The sequence below is a fragment of the Neomonachus schauinslandi genome, chromosome 11 (genome assembly GCF_002201575.2).
Source record: "Neomonachus schauinslandi chromosome 11, ASM220157v2, whole genome shotgun sequence".
Classification (NCBI taxonomy): Eukaryota; Metazoa; Chordata; class Mammalia; order Carnivora; family Phocidae; genus Neomonachus; species Neomonachus schauinslandi.
This window is the reverse complement of record NC_058413.1, coordinates 44,343,541-44,363,325: the sequence shown is the minus strand read 5'-3', so window position 1 is coordinate 44,363,325 and position 19,785 is coordinate 44,343,541. Positions and strand designations below refer to the sequence as shown.

The 19,785-nt window shown below is 45.1% G+C and overlaps 1 protein-coding gene across 1 annotated transcript in view; it reads left to right on the top strand.

Moving 5' to 3' along the window:
* The window catches only part of PARVA (parvin alpha), a 173,935-nt gene that overhangs the window by 92,460 nt on the left and 61,690 nt on the right, over window positions 1-19,785 (top strand). Inside the window, exons 2-4 of the mRNA XM_044919800.1 lie at window positions 8,586-8,675; window positions 8,757-8,827; window positions 11,073-11,175. Of these exons, the coding sequence (XP_044775735.1) occupies window positions 8,586-8,675; window positions 8,757-8,827; window positions 11,073-11,175 (264 nt within the window). The remainder of the gene's footprint in view (window positions 1-8,585; window positions 8,676-8,756; window positions 8,828-11,072; window positions 11,176-19,785) is intronic.

Sequence of the window (19,785 nt, the reverse complement as noted above, 5' to 3'; positions counted from 1 at the left end):
CTGTAACCTCCCACTCCCATAGTGAGAAACCTGGCTTCTACCATCCACTGACCGTTTACTTAATTGTCCAATTCCAGTGTGCTCGTGTAGCAGCATCAGAATTGTTGACCTGCACCCCCATAGCAAATAACTTTATCAACTAGAGTCCATGCTTATGTGCGGTTCCTTTTGACTTGGGTTTCACAGACACCACTCATTTCCAACAGTACTTAGGTCAGCACCATCCCCTTCACCCCTTCCAGTGAGATTGTCTCGTACATTTGCAGTTCTGTTAGGTTCAATTATCACAGTCTGCATCCCACCCCTAGAGCCGCCAACCCCCCAAATGATTTTCTTTAATTTGCTTACATTGAAGTTTACTCCCAGTGCTATAAAATTCTGTGGGCTTGATAAATGCATAAAATCATGTATATACCATTACAGTATCATACAGAATAGTTTCACCTTCTTAAAAATATTCAGTACTTTGCCTATTCAAACCTTCCCTCAAACCCCTGACAACCACTGATCTTTTTACTGTCTCTATAGTCTTACCTTTTCTGAATGTCCTATATTGGAATCATACATGTGTCACCTTTTCAGACTAGCCTCTTTGACTTAGGAATTATGTATTTAAAGTTCTTCCATGTCTCTTCATGGCTTTTTGCTCATTTTTAAAAATCACCAAATAATATTTCACTATATATGGATATACCACAATTGATCCATTTGCCTATTCAAGTATGTCTTGGTTGCTTCAAGTTTTTGGCAATTATGAATAAAACTGCTATAAACATTCACATGCAGGATTTTGTGTGAATGTATGTTTTCAAATCAAGTGAATACTAGGAACACAATTGCTGAATTATATGGTAAAACTATAGCTTTGTAAGAAACTATCATGTGGTCTTCCACGATGGCTATATCATTTTGCATTCCCACCAGCAATGAATGAGAGTTCTTGTGGCTTCACATCCTTGTCAGCATTTGGTGTTGTCAAGTTTTGGGGATTTTAACCATGCTAACAAATGGGGTGGTATCTCATTGTTTTGTCATTCCCTAATGGCAAACGATGTTGAACCTCTTTTCATATTCTTTTTTGCCATTTGTACACCTTCTTTGGTGACATGTCTGTTTAGATCTGCCCATTTTGTAGTTGGTTTGTTTTCTTCCATTTTTAAAGTTTTTTGGATGTTTTGCATATAAGTCTTTTATCCAACATATGTTTTGCAAATATTTTCTCTCAGTCTATGGCTTGTTTTTTCATTCTCTTAATATCTTTTGCAGAGTAGAAATTTTAATGAAATCCAGCTTATCAATTTTTCTTTTGTGAATTGTCCCTTGTGTTGTAGGTTAAAAGTCACTGCCAAACCCTGCGTCACCTGGGTTTTCTATTTTTTTCTAGAAAGTTTATAGTATTGTGTTTTATTCTTAGGCCTGTGATCATTTTGAGTTAAATTTTGCAGAAAGTGTATGGTTTGTGTCTAGATTCATTTTTTACATGTAGATGTCCAGTTGTTCTCATACCATATGTTGATAAGACTGTCCGTTCTGTATTGAATTGCCTTTGCTCTTGTCAAAGATCAGTTGAATGTGCTTGTGTGGATCTATTTTTGGGTTCTCTATTCTGTCCCAGTGATCTGTGTGTCCACTCTTTCACCAGTGCTACACTGTATTGATTACTGTAGCTTTATAGTAATTCTTCAAGTTTGTAGTGTCAGTCCTCCAACTTTGTCATTTTTCTTCAACATTTTATTGGCTACTCTGAGTCTTTTGTCCCTCTGTGTAAACTTGAGAATCAGTTTGTTGATAACCACAAAATAGCTTGCTGTGATTTTGAGTGGGATTGCATTTAATCTATAGAGGAAGTTGGGAAGAATTGACATCTTAACAATATCAAGTCTTGTAATTCATGAATACTGAATGTCTCTTCACTTACCTAAATCTTCTTTGATTTCTTATATCAGAGTTTTATCATTTTCTGCATATCGATTCTATACGTAATTTTGTTAGATTTATACCTAAGTATTGCATCTTTGGTGCTACTGTAAATAATATTGTATTTCTAATTTCAAATTCCAATCATTCATTGCTGGCATAAAGGAAGGCAACTGTGCATTTATTTACCTTGTATCTGCAACCTTGCTATAATTGCTTATTAGTTCTAGGAGTTTGGAGTTTTTTGTTCTGTTTGTTTTGGTCAGTTAGTTGGGATTTTCTACATAGATAGCCATGTCATCTGCAAAGATAGTTTTGTTTCCTTGCTCTCATTTTTTTTTTTTTAAGATTTTATTCATTTATTCAAGAGCGAGAGAGAGAGTGAGAGGGAGAGAGAGAACACAAGCAGGGTGAGGGGCAGAGGGAGAAACAGACTCCCCACTGGGCAGGGAGCCTGATGTGGGGCTCGATCCTGGGACTCCAGGATCATGACCTGAGCCGAAGGCAGATGCTTAACCGACTGAGCCACCCAGGCACCCCGCTTCCAATTTCTATACCTTTTATTTCCTTTTCTTGTGTTGTGGTACTAACTAGAATTTTTAATATGATTTTGAATAGGCATGGTGAGAGGAGACATCTTTGCCTTTTTCCCAGTCTTAGGGGGAAAGCATTCATTTTCTCACCATTAAGTATGATGTTAACTATAGTTTTTTGATTGATATTCTTTCAGGTTGATTTTTCACATAGACAAAAATTGTTGGGGCTTGCTGACTAGACCATTATCAAGTTAGTTGTCTTGCTGCCAAGAACGTCTGTGGGGGCCCTTGATCCATTTAGGAATTAAGGGAGCTTGAGGAGCTTTCAGAAGGACCAGAGATTAATCATCAGAGTCCTGATAAGGATCTAGAGCAGCCCAAATATCTCACTGGTGCCCACTTCCACTGAAGGAGAAAGAGCATCCTAGCTACTCTCTTTCACTTCCTTGGTATGTTTGGTTTGTTTTGGTTGCTGTTTTGTCTCTAGACACAGGGAGCATGGTACAGGGAATGCTAGGGAACAGATGAATTCATGATCCCCGACACTCTGGACCTCGCCTACCTATTTGCTCCTCTGTTCCTTTCCCTCTCTTCCCCTCTGTGCCCCCCCTTTCCCCCATTCCCAGTGCTCAGGCATAATCATCCCCCCCAAACCTGCCTCGTTTTTACACACCTTGATGTTTTTTTACACAAGATGTGCCTTTTGTGGGGCACCTGTGTCAGATGAAAATTTCTGTTTTTCAAAGTCCAACTCAAATTCCCCCTTTCTAGGAATACTCCCCAGTCTTCCATCCAGAGCTGCCCTCATTCTGCCTGAGCTCCCACAGCCCTGTAGTCACGTGGCTCTCACCCCTCTGTGCAGCATCCTGCATGTTGTTTGTGTGTCTGCCCCTCCCACCATCTGTGAGCAGATTAAGGCAGAGCCCTGTCAAATTCCCAGGCCTATATTCCCAATGCTGGCGCAAGGTCTGCTTCAGAAGAGGTGCCTAGTAATGTTTACTGGTTGAACGAATGAAATTACTGGCTTTGCATAAATGGACCCTTTTGTAATTTTGGAAACCTCTGTCCATTCTTCTCTCCATAGTTGTTTTCTCTGTGGTATTCTTTGAATCCCTGTATGTATTCTGAAGTATAAGAGATGCCTGCAGCTCTGATGTTTCTCATGGAAAAAAGGAAAGGAAAATTACCATTCATTGTAGACCTACGCTATTCATCTATCAGCTTTATAATCCTGGTGTCCTGTGTATTAATTAGGGAGTTTGAGCTCCAAGCCCCAGAAAATGCCAACTCTACTGGCTTAAACAATAAGGGAGCTTATTACATCTCTTATAACAAGACACACAAAGCTAGAGTGGCTCCAGGGACGGTGGGGCTTAACAGTATCAACAAGAACCCCTTTCTTTCTTCTCTGCCAATCTTAGCGTATTAGTTTCTTCTTTGGATTTGGGCTAGCTCACCTCGTGACTACAAAATGGCTGCAGCAAATCCAGGCATAGCATTCTGATATAATAATGATGAGAAGGAGAAAAATACCTTCTCTTCTTTGGGCCTCTCTTTAAAATGGAGGAAAACTATTGTTAGAAGCTTCTAGAAGTTTTCTCACAACTCGTTGTATCACATGGCAATGCTTGAATCAGTCACTACCAAGGGAATTAAGATTATCATGATTAGCCTAAACCAGTCAGGATCTCCCCTGGAACTTAGGAGGGGGAAGTGTACCCTGGAATAAAATGAGGGTTCTCTCAGCAGGGAAAAAGAGTAAAATAAATATTAGCGAGGAGACCAGCAGTGTCAGCTACAACGTTATTTTATAGAGAATTGTTTTATACGGAATTTCAGGGAGGTTAGATCGCTTATGTAAGGTCCCACCTAAAAATAGAAGTAGGATTCAAATCCAGCTCTTCTAAACTCCAAAGCCCATCCATATACTTTTTCTGCGGCACCACTGGACCCAGGGTCAGCCTGCCTTTCCTGGAAAAGCCAAAGCCCCCTCTCTGATGGCGAGCACTTCAGGCAGGAGTTGAGGCAATCACCCTGCTTTCTCGAGCTCGACCTTCAGCTGGGCATTTAATCTGTTTATTAAGTTATGACTAATGGCGCCGCGAGACACCACGGGCTGCACATTGAGCCCTAGTTTCAGATTGTTAGAGGAGGTTCAAGGGATAAACATCATATTCCTATTCTGTGCCGAGAAAATTCAATTGCAGCTCTTTTCTCTTTCAGAGTACAGGGATTGGCGAGGGGCTTCTGCTGGGTCCTGCTTGGGTTTAATAGAAAGGAAGCCTCCAAAGCAAGAGGGCTGTTTTGGGAAAGTGGCCACTAACGTGGCCCCATGGGGCGGGGGCTAGGCCTGAACCGGGCAGTTTGCATATTCACTTTTACAAACAGTTGGCTCAGAGTCAGCAGTTAATGGGATGGGAATGATGTTCCTGTACCAAATCATTTCCTGAAAAAAAAAAAAACATTTCCAATTGCAAACATATCTCAGCCTTTCTTCTAGGGTTTGTTATGTCTCTGTGAGTGAATTAAAGAGGCAGGGCAGAGGGGAGTGTTTCTGACTGGGGATTTTTTTCATCTGAAAACATTTTAACGATGATGTACACATAAAAAAGATCCTGTTCAGACCCATCTTTAGGAGTCACTGCTGCAAATATTACATTTCTAGTCCCATTTTGGAGGTGTAAATATCTCTATATTCACAGATTAGCTCAGGCTGTACAACAGTCTTGGAACAGATGCGGCTTTTCTCTCCTTACAAAATATAAGCACACACATAAGCACACACATGTGCACACAGGTTCAGGCCAAAATATAATTTTTTTTTCCCCTGAGAACAAGGTAGAATCCTTCTTTGCATTCTCTACACTGCTCTGGCAAATTCTGGCTCAATTCATAACCCGTGCAGTCAAACGGTGGTCTTAACAGTTTGGGTTATTCATTTACTCAACAGGTTTTTTTTTTTAATTTTTTAAAGATTTACTTATTTATTTTAGAGCGCGTGCATGTGAGCAGGGGGAGGGGCAGAGGGGTAGAAAGAGAGAGAGAAGCAGACTCCCCCGCCGAGCGCAGAGCCCCACGCGTGCCTCCATCTCATGACCCTGAGATCATGACCTGAGCAGAAATCGCGATTCAGACGCTCAACTGACCAAGCCACTCTGGTGCCCCCACATAATGTATTTACACAATTCTTACCAACTACCAGGCACTCTTCCAAGTGCTTGACATATATTAACTCATTTAACCTTCTCAACAACCCTAGGAGGTGGGTAATATTATCACTCCCATTTTGCAGATGGGGAAACTGAGGTATAAGAAGTTAATGAACTTGCCCAAGGTCACGGAGCTAGTAGATCATGGATTTGAATGTAGGCACTCTGGCTCCTCTTTGAGGATCTAATAGTGAACAAAAGAGAAGAAGTACCAGCCTTCTCACAGTTTTTTTTTCTGGTGGGGGGTGGGGGGAAACAGACAACAGACATATGGATGATTATTATTTCAGATTGTGATGAGTGCTCTGCAGAAAATAAAACATGAGAGGGAGCAGGGGGCTTAACCAGAGGGACTTGTGGGTATTAGTAAGGAGTTGGAGCTTTATTCTGAGTATGATGGGAAGCCACAGGAGTGCTTAAAGCAGAAGAATGTATGATGCTATTTACATCCTTATACATCATTCTGACTGTGCTGTGGGAAGTAGACAGGGGTGGGGAAAATGCATCAGAAAGCAGTAGACCAGTTGGAAGGTGGTTCTGGTTGTCCAGGTGAAAGATACTGGTGGCCTGAACCAGGATGGTGTGGTGGAGATGGTGAGAAGTGGTTGGCATTGGATCCTGGTCTAGAGGCGGAGCCCACAAGACTTGCCAATGTGTTAGATGCAAGACATAAGGAAGGGGAAGTTAAGGATGATTTTTTGGATTTTGGCTTAAACCATTGTATAAATGGTGATGCCATTGACCGAAGAAGAGAAGAACAGGGGAATGACGGTCTTGTTTAAGTGTTGTCATGGTGGGGGTGAGGGTGTAGACAATCATTCTGTTGTGGAGGTATACATTTGAGATCTCTATTAATAAACCAAAGAGGAGACATTGGGTAAGCCTGGAGTTCGGGGTCAGGCCTTGTCTGGAGATTTAAATGTGGACATCATCAGCATTTGGAGATATAGGATCAACTAGGACACCACCATCCGATTGAATTTCCTGTAATGATGGACATCATTACATTTGTGGTGTCCAGCATGTTAGCCGCTAGCCACGTGTGGGCCCCTGAGCACTTGCAGTGTGACTGGTACAACTAAGAAATGGAATTTTTAATTCATTTAAATGTGAATAGCCACATGTGGCTGGTAGCTATTGTACTGACAGTGCAGCCCTGGGGGGAGGGGGGTTTGGGGGGTGGGGACATAGGTAGAGAAGGTCCTGGGCAGGAGCTAGTGTCTTCACCGGCCAGTACACCCAGCCTCACGCCCCCATTTAAGCGTGACTTGACTTCCGCTGCCCAGTGCTTGCACAGTAATGCTTGTTCAGTGGTGGAAATCTTGCTTCTTTGTGAGAAACAGCCTGGAAAAGAAAGCGAACTGCCAGTCTTAGGAGGAATATTAGAAGAAATTCTAAGAGTCTCACAAGACTGCAGGAGTCCATTGTTTTTCACTAGAAAGCAAACGTGATCCTAGGCTTATCAGAATCATTTTAGCCTTGAAGGTGTGGCTTATGTTTTTCAGTTATGTTTTATGAGGGGAATTATATAGAGTGGTGGGTGTCTGTGAATTTGCAGATTCAAGACCGTGACTGGCTGATATCCCGTATGAATGTCAAGAGCCCACAGCAACGGGACTAAATACCAGCTTCATAATGCAAGTTGTCTCTCTTTAGGGTAGAGTGTGTTTCACTCTCTTTGTTAGGCAATCTCGTCCCCAGTCCAACTGCAAACATCAGTGAGTTTGCTAATATGAAAGAACTCTTTGTAAGGGACTGCCTTGTGCTTAAGAGTTCTTGCAACTATATGCTGGCAGTCAGGCCAGATTCCATAAAAAAAAATAATAATAAATCAAATGGAAAGATGGGACATTGCTTTTATTAAGGCTGATTGCTGCTGCCATATTAGCTCTTTGAGAGCCCTTTGGTGACCAGTGCCTTCAGAGCAAATGGCCTTTCTGTGCTTAATTGGTGAAAAGTAATTCTCCAAACTGGAAGTGAGTAGAGGTGAGGAGATTTCAGTCACTGATTTTAGGGGTGGGGGGCAGTGATCCAAGGTCAGTGCTCATCGAATGCCCATCACACAGTGGTTTTGTGGTAGGGATTTGTTTTTCTCTGAGGCTTCATTGTGGTGGCCGGGGGGGGGGGCTTGCGTATGGTGGGGAGCAGGCTGGAAGGCTTGAGTGGCCATTGACCTCTTTTTGTTTTCCTTGAGAAAAGTGGAATTGTAGATTTCTAGGATTTGAAAATGGTGAAAAGGACTCGCTGGCCATCCATCCAGTCGAACTCTTGACATTCAGCTGAGGAAATGGGCCTAAGCGTGGAGATGCCTGGCCCCCAGGCCCCCCTACTCATTAGAGCTGAAGGGACAGGACCAGAGCCCAGAAAGAGGCTAGACTGAGGTGTTCTGGAGCAGCGGCTGGGGTGAGGTGGAGGGAAAAGAGAAGGTAGGATAATCAGAAAAATACTTAGGGAAGCCAAATAAGGAGAGAAGCCAAAGGAGGGTTGCACCAAGGGTAGAAATGGCTTACAACATAAATGTGGCCTTGACTTGGTGACCTTGTTCACCCAAACGGTTACCGGGCCCCCACTGTGCACCAGATAGAAAGCCCTGGAAGGAGGGGCAGGCAGGAGGTGACAGGCAGAGACCTCAGAAAGATGTGAGTGCCCACCTCACTTGTGGTTATCCTGAGATCGTGTCTGGGAGCAGACAGAGGCCTGTTTCCCCGAGGAAAGGGAGTGAGGTGATAGTCGGAAGAGGTGACCTGAAGGGGACTACTCGGTCCTGTTCGTGAGGAGAGGCAGGGAATCTGTTGCAGGCTGAGTAACAGCTGTAAGCTAACCTTAGTGGTTGTATTAATGTCCATCCCAAACACGTTTGTAACAGAGTGCCTCCCCGTCACCGGTGGGCTGCAGTGTGACTTTGCCTGTCTTCTTCTTGCAGTATCGGAGCTTCAGGAGGAAGGCATGAACGCCATCAACCTGCCCCTCAGCCCGATCCCCTTCGAGCTGGACCCGGAGGACACCATGCTGGGTAATTGGGTCTCTTGTTCTCTGGGTTAGCCTAATGCCTACAAGTGGAGCCACCCCCACTGACTGCCTTTTCCTTTTAAAGAGGAGAATGAAGTGCGAACAATGGTGGACCCAAACTCCCGCAGCGACCCCAAACTGCAAGAACTGATGAAGGTAAGAAGAAATCAGGAAGGGCGTCAGCTGCCCCGCCCCCCTCCACCACCACCCCCCGCCCCCGGGTTTAAGAGGCGTCTGTAGACCACCTGCTCTGGATGGGCAGCTCGTGGTCCCATAGGTGGACATCTCAAATTTAACAAAAATGGCACATGGCAGCTGCCCAGGGAATGGTGTGGATCGTAAGTGCCAGAGAAGTTAGTGCAGATGAGCTCAAATTTGCCACGATCTTCAGGTTCATGCAGTCTTTCTGCTTTTCTCAAGGGCCCTCAAAGGCACCCTGCAAAGTAAGACTTCATGTCATCCCCGCTTACAGATGAGGAAAGTGAGTCTTAGAAAAGCCATTGGTTTGTGTATGGCCCCAGCTGAGTAGAGGAGATGGAATTCAAACAGAAGTAGATAGGATTGAATTACATCGTGTATGTTGTACCTGGCAGAGGGCCTGGCATGTGGTCATCCCCTGAAAAGTGTTGATGCCATCCCCCTTTGGATTCCCCATCCTGTGTTTTTCTTCATTAGCTTCTCCAAGCTACACTCAAAACAGGACGAAAAGGCACTGGACGCCAAAGTGCTTCGTTCAAAATGTGCATCAGATCTCTCATTTTCCTGTTCAAACCGTGTGTGTAGATTCCTGCCAACTGAAGGTTGAGGCCCATGCTTCTGAGGGTGGTGGTTGGGGTCTCATGCCCTAGCTGCCTGTTCAACCTTAGATTGTCCCCTCAGAGTCACCATCTGATGACTAGTTACCACTACTCAGACACCTCTGTCTCCTTCCCTAAATGATGAGCTTCTCAGGGTTAGAGACCACCTCTTTTTTTCATCATTGTACCCCAGGATCCAGCACAGAATATGACATGGAGCACATATTCATAAATGCTGGGTGGGTGGGTAGGGGATACGTGGGGTATGGCTGGATGGAGGGAGGGAGGAAGGGTAAGGAGGGAAGCTCCTACCAACAGTAGAACAATATAGAACAATGTGCTGTGAAGCCCCCGGGCTCCCCCCAGGTTTGGAAACCCAGCCCAACTACAGCCCCTGTAATAAAGGCAATCTATTTCTGCTAAGTCAAAGAAGTCAAACACACAAGGTGATGTTCTTTGTAATTCCATTTTTACAAAATTATGGTGGTTGCCTGACCTGTCCTCAGGGAAGGGGACTGACTGAGCACAAAGAGCCCAAAGGAACCTTCCTCTGCTGAGGGAACAGCTCTGCATCTTGGTTGTGGTGGTGGTTACACAACTGTGTACAATGACCAAAACTCACCAAACTGTATCTTTTAAAATGAGTTAATTTTACTGTATAAAAATAATAAACAAATGACCTGAAAAAATTTTAAATAAAAGACAACCGACTTGAACAAGCTTCAGTTTCCTTACCTGAAAAATGAAACGAATGCTCCCTCCCTCTCGTGGGTGTTGTGCAGATTAACTAAAGGGGATGCCCGTGGAATGGCTCCGCTCAGTGCTTGATGCAGGGGGTGCTCAGGTAATGACAGCCTGCACTGGAGACTGCACTGGCCCCATGGAGATGTTGTTTGGGGCCAGGAGGAGAACAGTCCCTTAAAAGGGGATGGACAAGAGTTCGGTTCTGGTCTCTGTCCAGTCAGCAACGTGACCTTGGCAAATACGTTCACTTCTGTGTCTGATCTCCCCTCCTGAACATAGGGGTGATAGTAACACCCGACCAAATGTCATACTAGGGGAAAGCTTTATTTATTCATAGTAATATTCATATTGATTCATAAGATTTATTGAGCATTTGGCCCTTGCCATATGTGATTCTTTTCTGCTACCTCAAGTGGGAGGTCTTTTCCTCCTCCATTTTAGAGGTGGGCCGTCAGAGGCTCAGAGCAGAAACTAGCCTGCCAGGTACACACAGAGGTCCGTAGATGACAGAGCTACACGAATCAGTTAGTGGGTCACTAACCCCAGGTTGTGTAACTCCAGAGTCAGTACCGTTGCCTGGTACTAGCTACACACCCAAACACTGTGTGAATGTCGCTTGCCATTGGGGTAAGAAGTGGTAAGGGGCCAAAAAATACCAGCAGGGACACTGGTGTCACCAGCTTAGAAGCGCTTATACCGGAAAAATAGCAGGGCCCCTAGAGTTCACACTGCTTTGTATCCATCTACTGAGTCACATGGACAGTTCTGCTGCTTTCCAGATCTGAAGTTCATTTAGATTTTAATTGTCCAGGCTAAGAGAGCTGATCTATAAGAAAATACCCATGACTCTTCTCTTGTAGGTGTTAATTGACTGGATTAATGATGTGCTTGTCGGTGAAAGAATCATCGTGAAAGACCTGGCTGAAGATTTATACGACGGACAAGTCCTACAGAAGCTCTTTGGTGAGAAGGGGGTTGAATGTTGCAGTGGAGAGCTTTGATCGGCGGGTGGGTGGCTCACCGACTCCTACTTAGTTGTGCTCAGCCGACAGCAGCTCATGTGCAGTGGACTAGGACTGTGCAGGGTGTGGGACGACAGACCAGGGGAGCCTTTAGCTGTCCTCCTGCAATCGGTTCTACCGGAATGAATTGCAGAGGGAGGTCAATGACCGGATGGGGCTGCTCCCCCTAGCAGTTGAAGGTCATCAGCTGGGTAGATGAAAAGACTCCACTGTATACTGGAAAACATGCCTTACCCCCTCTAGAAAATTGTGCGGGTGTGGCCTCTGTAGATCTAGTTACATGTGTGCATGTTTATATAGACCTCTGTCACCTCTGGGCGTGTGTGTGTACCTCTGCGATCTGTGGACCTGTGTGTGTGTTCCTCTGTGTATCCCTGTCTAGGTCAGGTGCAAGTGTGTGGGAACCTGTGCCTCTGTGATGTTCGGCTTCTGCGTGTCTAGGTGTGTTGTCTCTGGGAAAGTATGTTCCCCTTCTGTGTTCCTGTGGAGATATAAGGCCTCCAGGGGGAGAAAGGCAAATTCAGGGCTGATCTTAGTGTTGAAAGGCCAAATTCAGCCTGACTGAATTTGGACTTTTCCTCAGCTGTTGCCCGTTTTCTCTCTCGTCCAAACCTCTGCTCCAAGTTCTAGACTTCCATTCCTAGCTACCCTCACGCTGAGCTCATCTACTTTTCCAAAGATGTTTCTTGCCCTCTTTCTTGTGACCTCAGATACGTGGGGGGCCCCCAGGGCTCATTTCTTCTTGCCACATTGTCTCCTGCATCCATCCTCCCTGCCATTTTCACTCGTCTGAACTCCTGAAACAGCTTCCGGCCTCACCTTTGTGCCTCCCGGCTCACTGCCCCCAGCCCACGGCACCAGCAGACGAGCCTCCTCAAAACCCAAGTCTAGTCTGTCCGGTGCTTGCTCTCCCCTGCCAGGGGGACCCAGGCAGGCCCTGTAGCACCGCATTCAGACATTTCCTCAGGCGACCCCCCAGCTATCTTTCAGCCTCAGCTCGGGACTCCCTCGCATGCATGGCTTGTGCAACGTAAAGTGCCTAGGATCATACCAGACACGCAGTGAGTGCCCCGTCAATGTCTTTCATCCTTTTCATGAGTACTGGTTTTATTACTTTTGTGAATACCATTGCTACGTTACTATTTACATCTCTATTTACCTATTTACCTCTGTATACCTATGTAAATGTACCTATTTACATCTCTATACTTCCGCCCATGTTGTTCCTCCGCCTCGGGGCCTTCTCCCTCTCTCCAGCAGGCAAACCAATCTTGGGGTTCGTAGAGTGCGCCTGCCCCTCGTACCTCCAACAAACACCTCTAGAAGTGATGGTCATGCACCTTCTGTGTTCCCCCGGATATACACACGCATACATACAGATGTGTATATAATATACATGCCTTTATTCTATGACATTCCATGTTGTTTGTAGCTGTCCAGGGAAATGTCTGTGGCTCCTCAAGGGCAGGAAACACCACATCGTACTTATGTATCCAGGCGTCTCCAGTACTTGCAGTTTGCCTGCCACATGTGGTCAGGCACTTAATGTGTACTGAATGAATGAGTGTTATAAAATCTAGTCATTTCTAGGAAGCTAAACTGATATGGTACTCAAACATCAGTATTAGCGAGTGTTAATATTTAAAGGCTTGTAAATGCAGCTCAACACGGAGAGGAAAAGGCTTTGGCACATGTCCGTGTAGAAAAGCCGAGAGCCTCAACTGAGCGTCTCTTTCAGTGACTGCAGCTTTTACCTCCCCAAGCAAATTTCCTGTCAGGATCTGAAAGTGTCTCAAAATGCTCTGTGCGGGCCTTTCAGGGCAAGGGCGGAACGTGGTCAGGGAGTGATGGAACTTGGTCATGAGGTAATCTTGCCTCTGCACGTGGTTCCAGAACCGCTTAGCATCATGTCTGTGGAGCCCTGAGTCAGGCACGGGGCAGTCACATTTGATTATTATTTCAGATCTCAACGCTGCTTTTGTCAACCTAAGTTTAGACCCTTTGTAGGTAGATGGCTGGGCACACATATTAAAAAGCTACAGGCAGGATAACCAGGTGGAGAGAACCAGTTTGCAGGTAAAAATATGCATTGGGAGCTCCTGGGAGGAGTCAGTCTAGAGATGGAGTTTGGGGTGACCCCTCCAACCTCGACTTCCCCTCTATTTTTCTATCTTCCTCTTTCCCAGCAAAGTTTATCAAAAGAATATTTGGCTCTGTATCTGCTCCCCCACCACTGAACATGCCCCCCTGAGGGACAAGCTGGGTCCCACCCCAACCTCTCCACCGGCTTTCCCTTCTGAGGCCACCAGTGTCGATTCCAGTGACCTCCTATGCTGTGGCCTCTGACACTACTGAAAGTCTCGTCCCCCTTCCCCAGCGCAGGGGCTCCTGGGATCTCATGCCCTCCTGGTTCTCTTCGGCTTCCCACACACGCCACTTCCCCCCGACTTCTTGGTACGCTTTTCATCTCTGCATAATCGTGGGGACTCCTCAGTCTTCCATGCGTGGCCCCCTCCCCTCTCTCTCGATCTCACATCCTCTTCCTGGGTGTTTCACCTACTTCTACATTCCAGCCATCGCCTCTCTGAGGATCACTCTCTGAAGCTGTAAGGTACTCCTCTGCCTTCCAGGCATGCCCACCTGGGTGTTACCCAGGCACCTTGGAACCAACCTGCTCCAAACTGACCTGCTTATCTCCTCCCCCTCCCCACCAAAGCCATTCTCCTTTCCAGAGGGATGAATGGTGTCACAACCACACAGACAGTTGCTCAGATTAAAAACCTAGGCGTCCTCCTCTCTTGCTCCTTCTCCTTCATCCCTTATATTCTGTTAGTCACAAATTGTGACAACCGGACTCCCAAGTGCATGTGTCAAACCATCCCATTTCTCAACCAGGTAGGATGTCTGAAGCACTTAGAAAGTACTGGCTCCCTCCATGCTAGGTCGGTGGAACTTTCTCCACGACTTTCCAGCCCCAGCGCTGCCGCCATAACTTCTCTGGCTCCAAAAATCCTTTTCTCCATGGCATGCTGCTTCCTGCCCTGGTAGCCTTCTAAGAACTTCCAGATCCTCTTTATATTTTACTATTTGTCTTAACACTTCATAGGCCATTTGTCAGTAGGTTTTGTTTTTTTTTTTTTTAACTTTTATTTTGAACTAATTTTAGACTTAGAATGCAGAGTTCCTGACCCCCCGGCCCAGCTCCCTCTATGCTAACATCTTACCTGACCACGGTACAAGGACCAAAACTAAGAAATCAACCTCAGCATGATGATTAACTAAGTTACAGAATTTATTTGGATTTCACCAGTTTTTTACATTTATGTCCTTTTTCAGCTCTAGAATCTAATCCAAGATCATACACTTTGTTCAGTAGTCATGTCCCCTCCAACCTGTGACGGTCTTTGCCTTTCCTGTCTTTCATGACCTTAACACTTTTGAAAAAGGACTGATTATTTTTTAGAATGGCTTCCAACTTGGGTCTGTCTGATGTTTTCTGAGGATTAGATGAAGGTTACATATTTAGGGGAAGAATACCACAGACGTGATGGGTCCTTCTCAGTGTACTGTATCAGGGGAGTACTTGAGGTTAACATGTCTTATTACTGGTGAGTTAACCCTGATCACTTGGTTAAGGTGGTGTCTGTCAGAGTTCTTCACTGTGAAGTTACTGTTTTTCTTTTAGTGATTCATATATTTAGGGGTGGGGGAGATAAGATTATGCAAATATCTTGTTTTTCCTTAAATTTTCCCCACTGATTTTAATTGTTGGAGCATATCTGCCTCAGTTATTACTGTGGTTGCCTAGTGGATATTTTCTATTTTCTTCATTCCTTCTACATTCATCCATTCATTCATTTTTTTAGAGAGAGAGAGCATGTGTACGGGAGAGTGGAGAAGTGAGGGGCAGAGGGAGAGAGAGAATCTTAAGCAGGTTCCATACCCACCATGGAGCCTGATGCAGGGCTTGATCTCATGACCCCAAGATGATGACCTGAGTCAAAATCAAGAGTTGGATGCTTAACTGACTGAGCCACCCGGGCACACCCATTCCTTCCACATTTATTAATTGGAATCCTTCTGTTAGGAAAAGTTGCCCATTTATTTATTTATTCAGTATGGACACAAGGGTATTTATTTTATACTTTAGATTATAATCCAATATTACCTTTTTTTTTTTGGCTCCTATACCTCCAGCTTTGACCATTGGAGCTCTTTCAGGTTGGCTCCTGGCCACTTTGGACGTGCCAGCACATGTTTTTTGTTCTTAGCACTTCCTTACTTTCTGGCATCATGAGATGTCCCAGACTCATCTTAAGTTTTACTTACTCTGGCCCTGGAATCAGCCATTTCTCCACAGAGCTCTCATTTCTTTTGTTAGAAAATGGTATTTCTAATCAATATCTGGGCATATGAGAGAGAGACTTTTTAACTTGCTATCTGTAGCACACATAAACATCTATACATAGGTACGGTCCTATGACCTGGGAGTTCGAAGATGAACCAGGCATGATCATTCCCAGAAATGCACTTTCAAATTGTACGGGGGCTGGGCATGGGAGTAGGAGGGGCTGAGGTTGGGTTTAGGAAACTATGAAACACTGGCACTTAGAGGAAAATGGAAATGCCACAGGCACCTCCAGGAGTCTGGATGTGCTAAGCGAGTCACATCTCCAGAGCAGGATATGGATCTGGAATCCAGGGAACCAGGTTGATGACCTCATGGAGCAAGGACTCAGAACCTAGACATGACCAAGATCTGGAGGCAAGAATCTCTCGGCAAAAGGCCTGAGTAGGATGACAGGCCCCCTCTGCTGAGCAGCATTGGCTGGGAGTTCTCTGACCACAAGCTCTGTGAAGGCAGGGTCATACCTGGGTCTCCGCTGCACAGCCAGATGCTCCTTGTTCGGCAGCACGGTCTACTCTGCTTGCCTTTCTCAGAGACCCCAGGCATGTCTGGGAGGTTGTCCTGACATACCCTTCCCCAGTCCTTCTTTCTGAGCTGCCTAACCCAGCAGCCGCTGTTCCCTGGGTCTTGCCTTGGCAGCATTTCCAAATTTAGGTTTTCCTGAAAGCAGATGCTGGGACAAGGACATGGGTTGAGGAAGTGTATATGAGAGGGAATCTCAGAAAGTGAATAATCAGGTGGGAAACGTAAGAGGGGAAGAGATAGGCCCTTTTGAGGGCGCATTCATAAGGACGGCGGCTCTGTTTGCACCCAGCGCTCAGTCCTGCAGTTTTCCCTCTGAGAAACCAGGTGACAACACACCTCAAGTCATCCTTCCCAGGACAGGGACCAGAGGCATTTACCTTCTGCCTCCTGTCACCCGCTGGGTGAGGACTGCCTGTGTAAGAATTAAGGGCCTCCAGGTTGTACTCCTGCCGGAGAAGCTCTTGAGCAGGAGAGCTTTAGGGCTGGAGATGGAAACTGATGGGGTGTGCTGGGCACCATCTGCAGGTGAGCCAGGGAGCCCTGGGAAGGGGCATCCACAGCATCCAGGAAGACGAGAGGGCACACATCTGCCTTAGGAGCTGCTCCTCTTGAGCCTGGCTGTTTCTCAGCACCCTCGGTGCTGCTGCCAGGGAAAATGCAGATGCTGGCCAGCCGGGCCTGCCCATTTATGATGCCACCCCATCCCCTCAAGTCTCTCACACCAACAGCTCCGGCCCTTCCCACACCTCAGGACCAAAGCTTGCTCTATTTGCATCCCCAACACCTAGGCGATAGGACCGAGAGAGGCAGGAGATGAAGGATTCTAGAAAAATGCTTGCACAAGATAATCGTTTCATGTGAACATAAGCTTTCCCAACTTGGGATAGCTCTGTGAGTTTCCTTAGGGTATGTTTTATTTAACCGATTCTTATCTTTAAACATGTGCATGTCCTCACCTGTTTTGAGGGATGAAAGTCCTAAGGCTCTTCCTTCGGATTTTCCCAATAGCATATGGGAAACAGGAGATCTTCAAGCATGAGATGGAGAAGGGTCCCTTGGACATAAAGGTTCTGCAGGAGGGTTTTTTGTTTCACTTTAGAGTGTGTGTTTGTGTCTGTGTCCCTGATAGACCCTAGAGAGTACATCTTACACTGACCTTACTCTTGTCAATTAATAGTCATTAAGCAACAACCATTTCATTTGCTACATGCTAACTGCTGAGTTTAGGGATATAAAAGTAAATGTGGGGGCACCTGGGTGGCTCAGTCGGTTAAGCGTCTGCCTTCAGCTCAGGTCATGATCCCGGGGTCCTGGGATCGAGCCCCGCATCAGGCTCCTTGCTCTGCGGGGAGCCTGCTTCTCCCTCTCTCTCAAATAAATAAAATCTAAAAAGAAAAAAGAAAAAAGAAAAAAAAAATGTGTTGCAGTGTAACATAGGATGTAACACAGTGCTTGATAGTACAGAGGGCTGTGGGAGATCAAGTAGTTTAGGAAAGGTGACATGAAAGAGGCAGCATTTTGAATGGGGCCTTATGGGAGGAGAACTTCAACCAGGTGTGGAAGGAAAAGAACATTTTAGTCAGCACAACAAAATGCTGCTGGTAGGCCCCTGTTGATTTCAGGGTGAGTGCAGGGAGAGTGTTGTGCAGACAAGGAGTGTGTGGGTAGGTGATCATCAAGATTGGTTGTGTGGGACTTGTGGCTGATACAGACGAGACCCGGATCTTGATTTCTTGCACCATTCTCCAATAACAGAAACCAGGGTATGTGGAGAATTTGCAAACTCTAGGACTGGAGACTCTTGCTGTGCCAAAAAGAGGGGCTGAAAAAACGTATTTATCTGTGGGGCAGCATGCTGAAAGTATTCAGGACCAACCTAAAACAGCCCCAGTAGCTAATGATGGAGTAATTTGAGCACAACAATGAATGACAGTAGAATTGTAGTCCAAAGTGTAAAATCAATATCCTTATGTTCATATTGTTATAAATAGCTAAATGAGAGGAAAGGGACAACTCTTCCTCACTGAATAATTCTAAATAATTCATGTATTTACAACCCCCTCAAAGATTAACTCCCACCCTTTGAGTAGACTGCATTTTAGTGACGTGCTTCCAATGATTATAGTATGGAGTTGGGGGAGACAAATAGCTTTGCAATAGAGAAACAAGGTACAGACCCTACTTTGACCAACTGATCAAGCTTAACATCACCAATGATAAGTCATGTTGATAGCATACACCCTGGATATGATGCAACCAGCACTTCACTTCCGTGGTCTTCCTCCCCAAAACCCATAACCTCAGTCTAACCATGAGAAAAACATAGGAAAAACCCAGTGCGCCTCAAAAATGTCAAGGTCATGAAGAGCAAGGAAAGTCTGAAAACCTAGAACAGGACACTAAAGGTGACAATGATGAGTAGGTGTGAACAGTAAGTCCTGTACAAATGTCAGTTCAGAAGTTGTGACAAATGTACTTTAGTAATGTAAGGTGTTAACAATGGGTGAAACTGCATTCAGGATATGCAGGAACTGTCTGAACTATAATTTCAGCTCTTCTAGAAATCTAAAAACCATTCTAAAATGAAGGCATTAAGGAGGGCACATGATGTAATGAGCACTGGGTGTTATATGCAACTGATGAATCATTGAACACTACATCTGAAATTTATGTTGGCTAGTTGAATTTAAATTAAAAAAAATTTAGAGAAAGAAGAAGAGCCTGCATTATAGAGAACCTTGAACAAAGAATTTTAGACTGCATTGGGTGGGTAGGCAATGGTAACTGCTGATGGCTTGTGAGCCAAGTGACATGAGAAATGGGGCTTTTGAAGGTGACCTAGGAGCCATAGAGGAAGTGGAGGAAATACCAACAAAGCACCTCCTTGTGAGGTAAAGATGATATCAAATTAGAGGGGGAGCTGTATAGTTGGGGAAGTTTCAAGAAAACCTAGCAATGTAAGGAATAAGCAGCTAAAGGAAACCAGTGATGTTGAATGGGGATGATCCTGTGAATCCCAGGAGGAGCAACATCTTGAAGGGTTTGATCATATTGGTTTTGACAGTCACTTCCCCACACCCCAAAGTATGTAGGCTGAAGTAGAAGCTGTGAAAGACTGAAGGAGGAATGAAGAGAAGGACAGGAGAACTAAGTTCCAATCTTGGTTCTACCACTAAAGCATTTCTCTGTAGCTCAGATCACTCTTCTGTAAAACCAGGACGATGGCCTCTACAGCCTTCCAGCTGAGCTAATATAGTACCACTAGCCACATGTAGCTATTTGCAGATAATGTATACTGCTATTCTTAAAATGGAGGAAGCATTTTCTGACCTCAAGCTGGATGGCAGTCTCTTTATTTTTATTCTTTTATTTATAAGTAGTAGAGAAGCTCTCTAAAATTTCTTACTAAGTCCAAGTGCAGAACTGTACATATAGTTTACTGTGTGTGTGAGTTGCGGGACACATCTAATGCTTGAGTATGTAGAGAACATCTTCGGTAATAGTCACAATTAACTGTCTCTGTAGAATGGAACCAGGGAACTTGGGACTACAATGGGAAGAAGGGACTTAAGTTTCACAGCTTGAATTTTTTCCATGTTTGTATATTATCAATCTTAT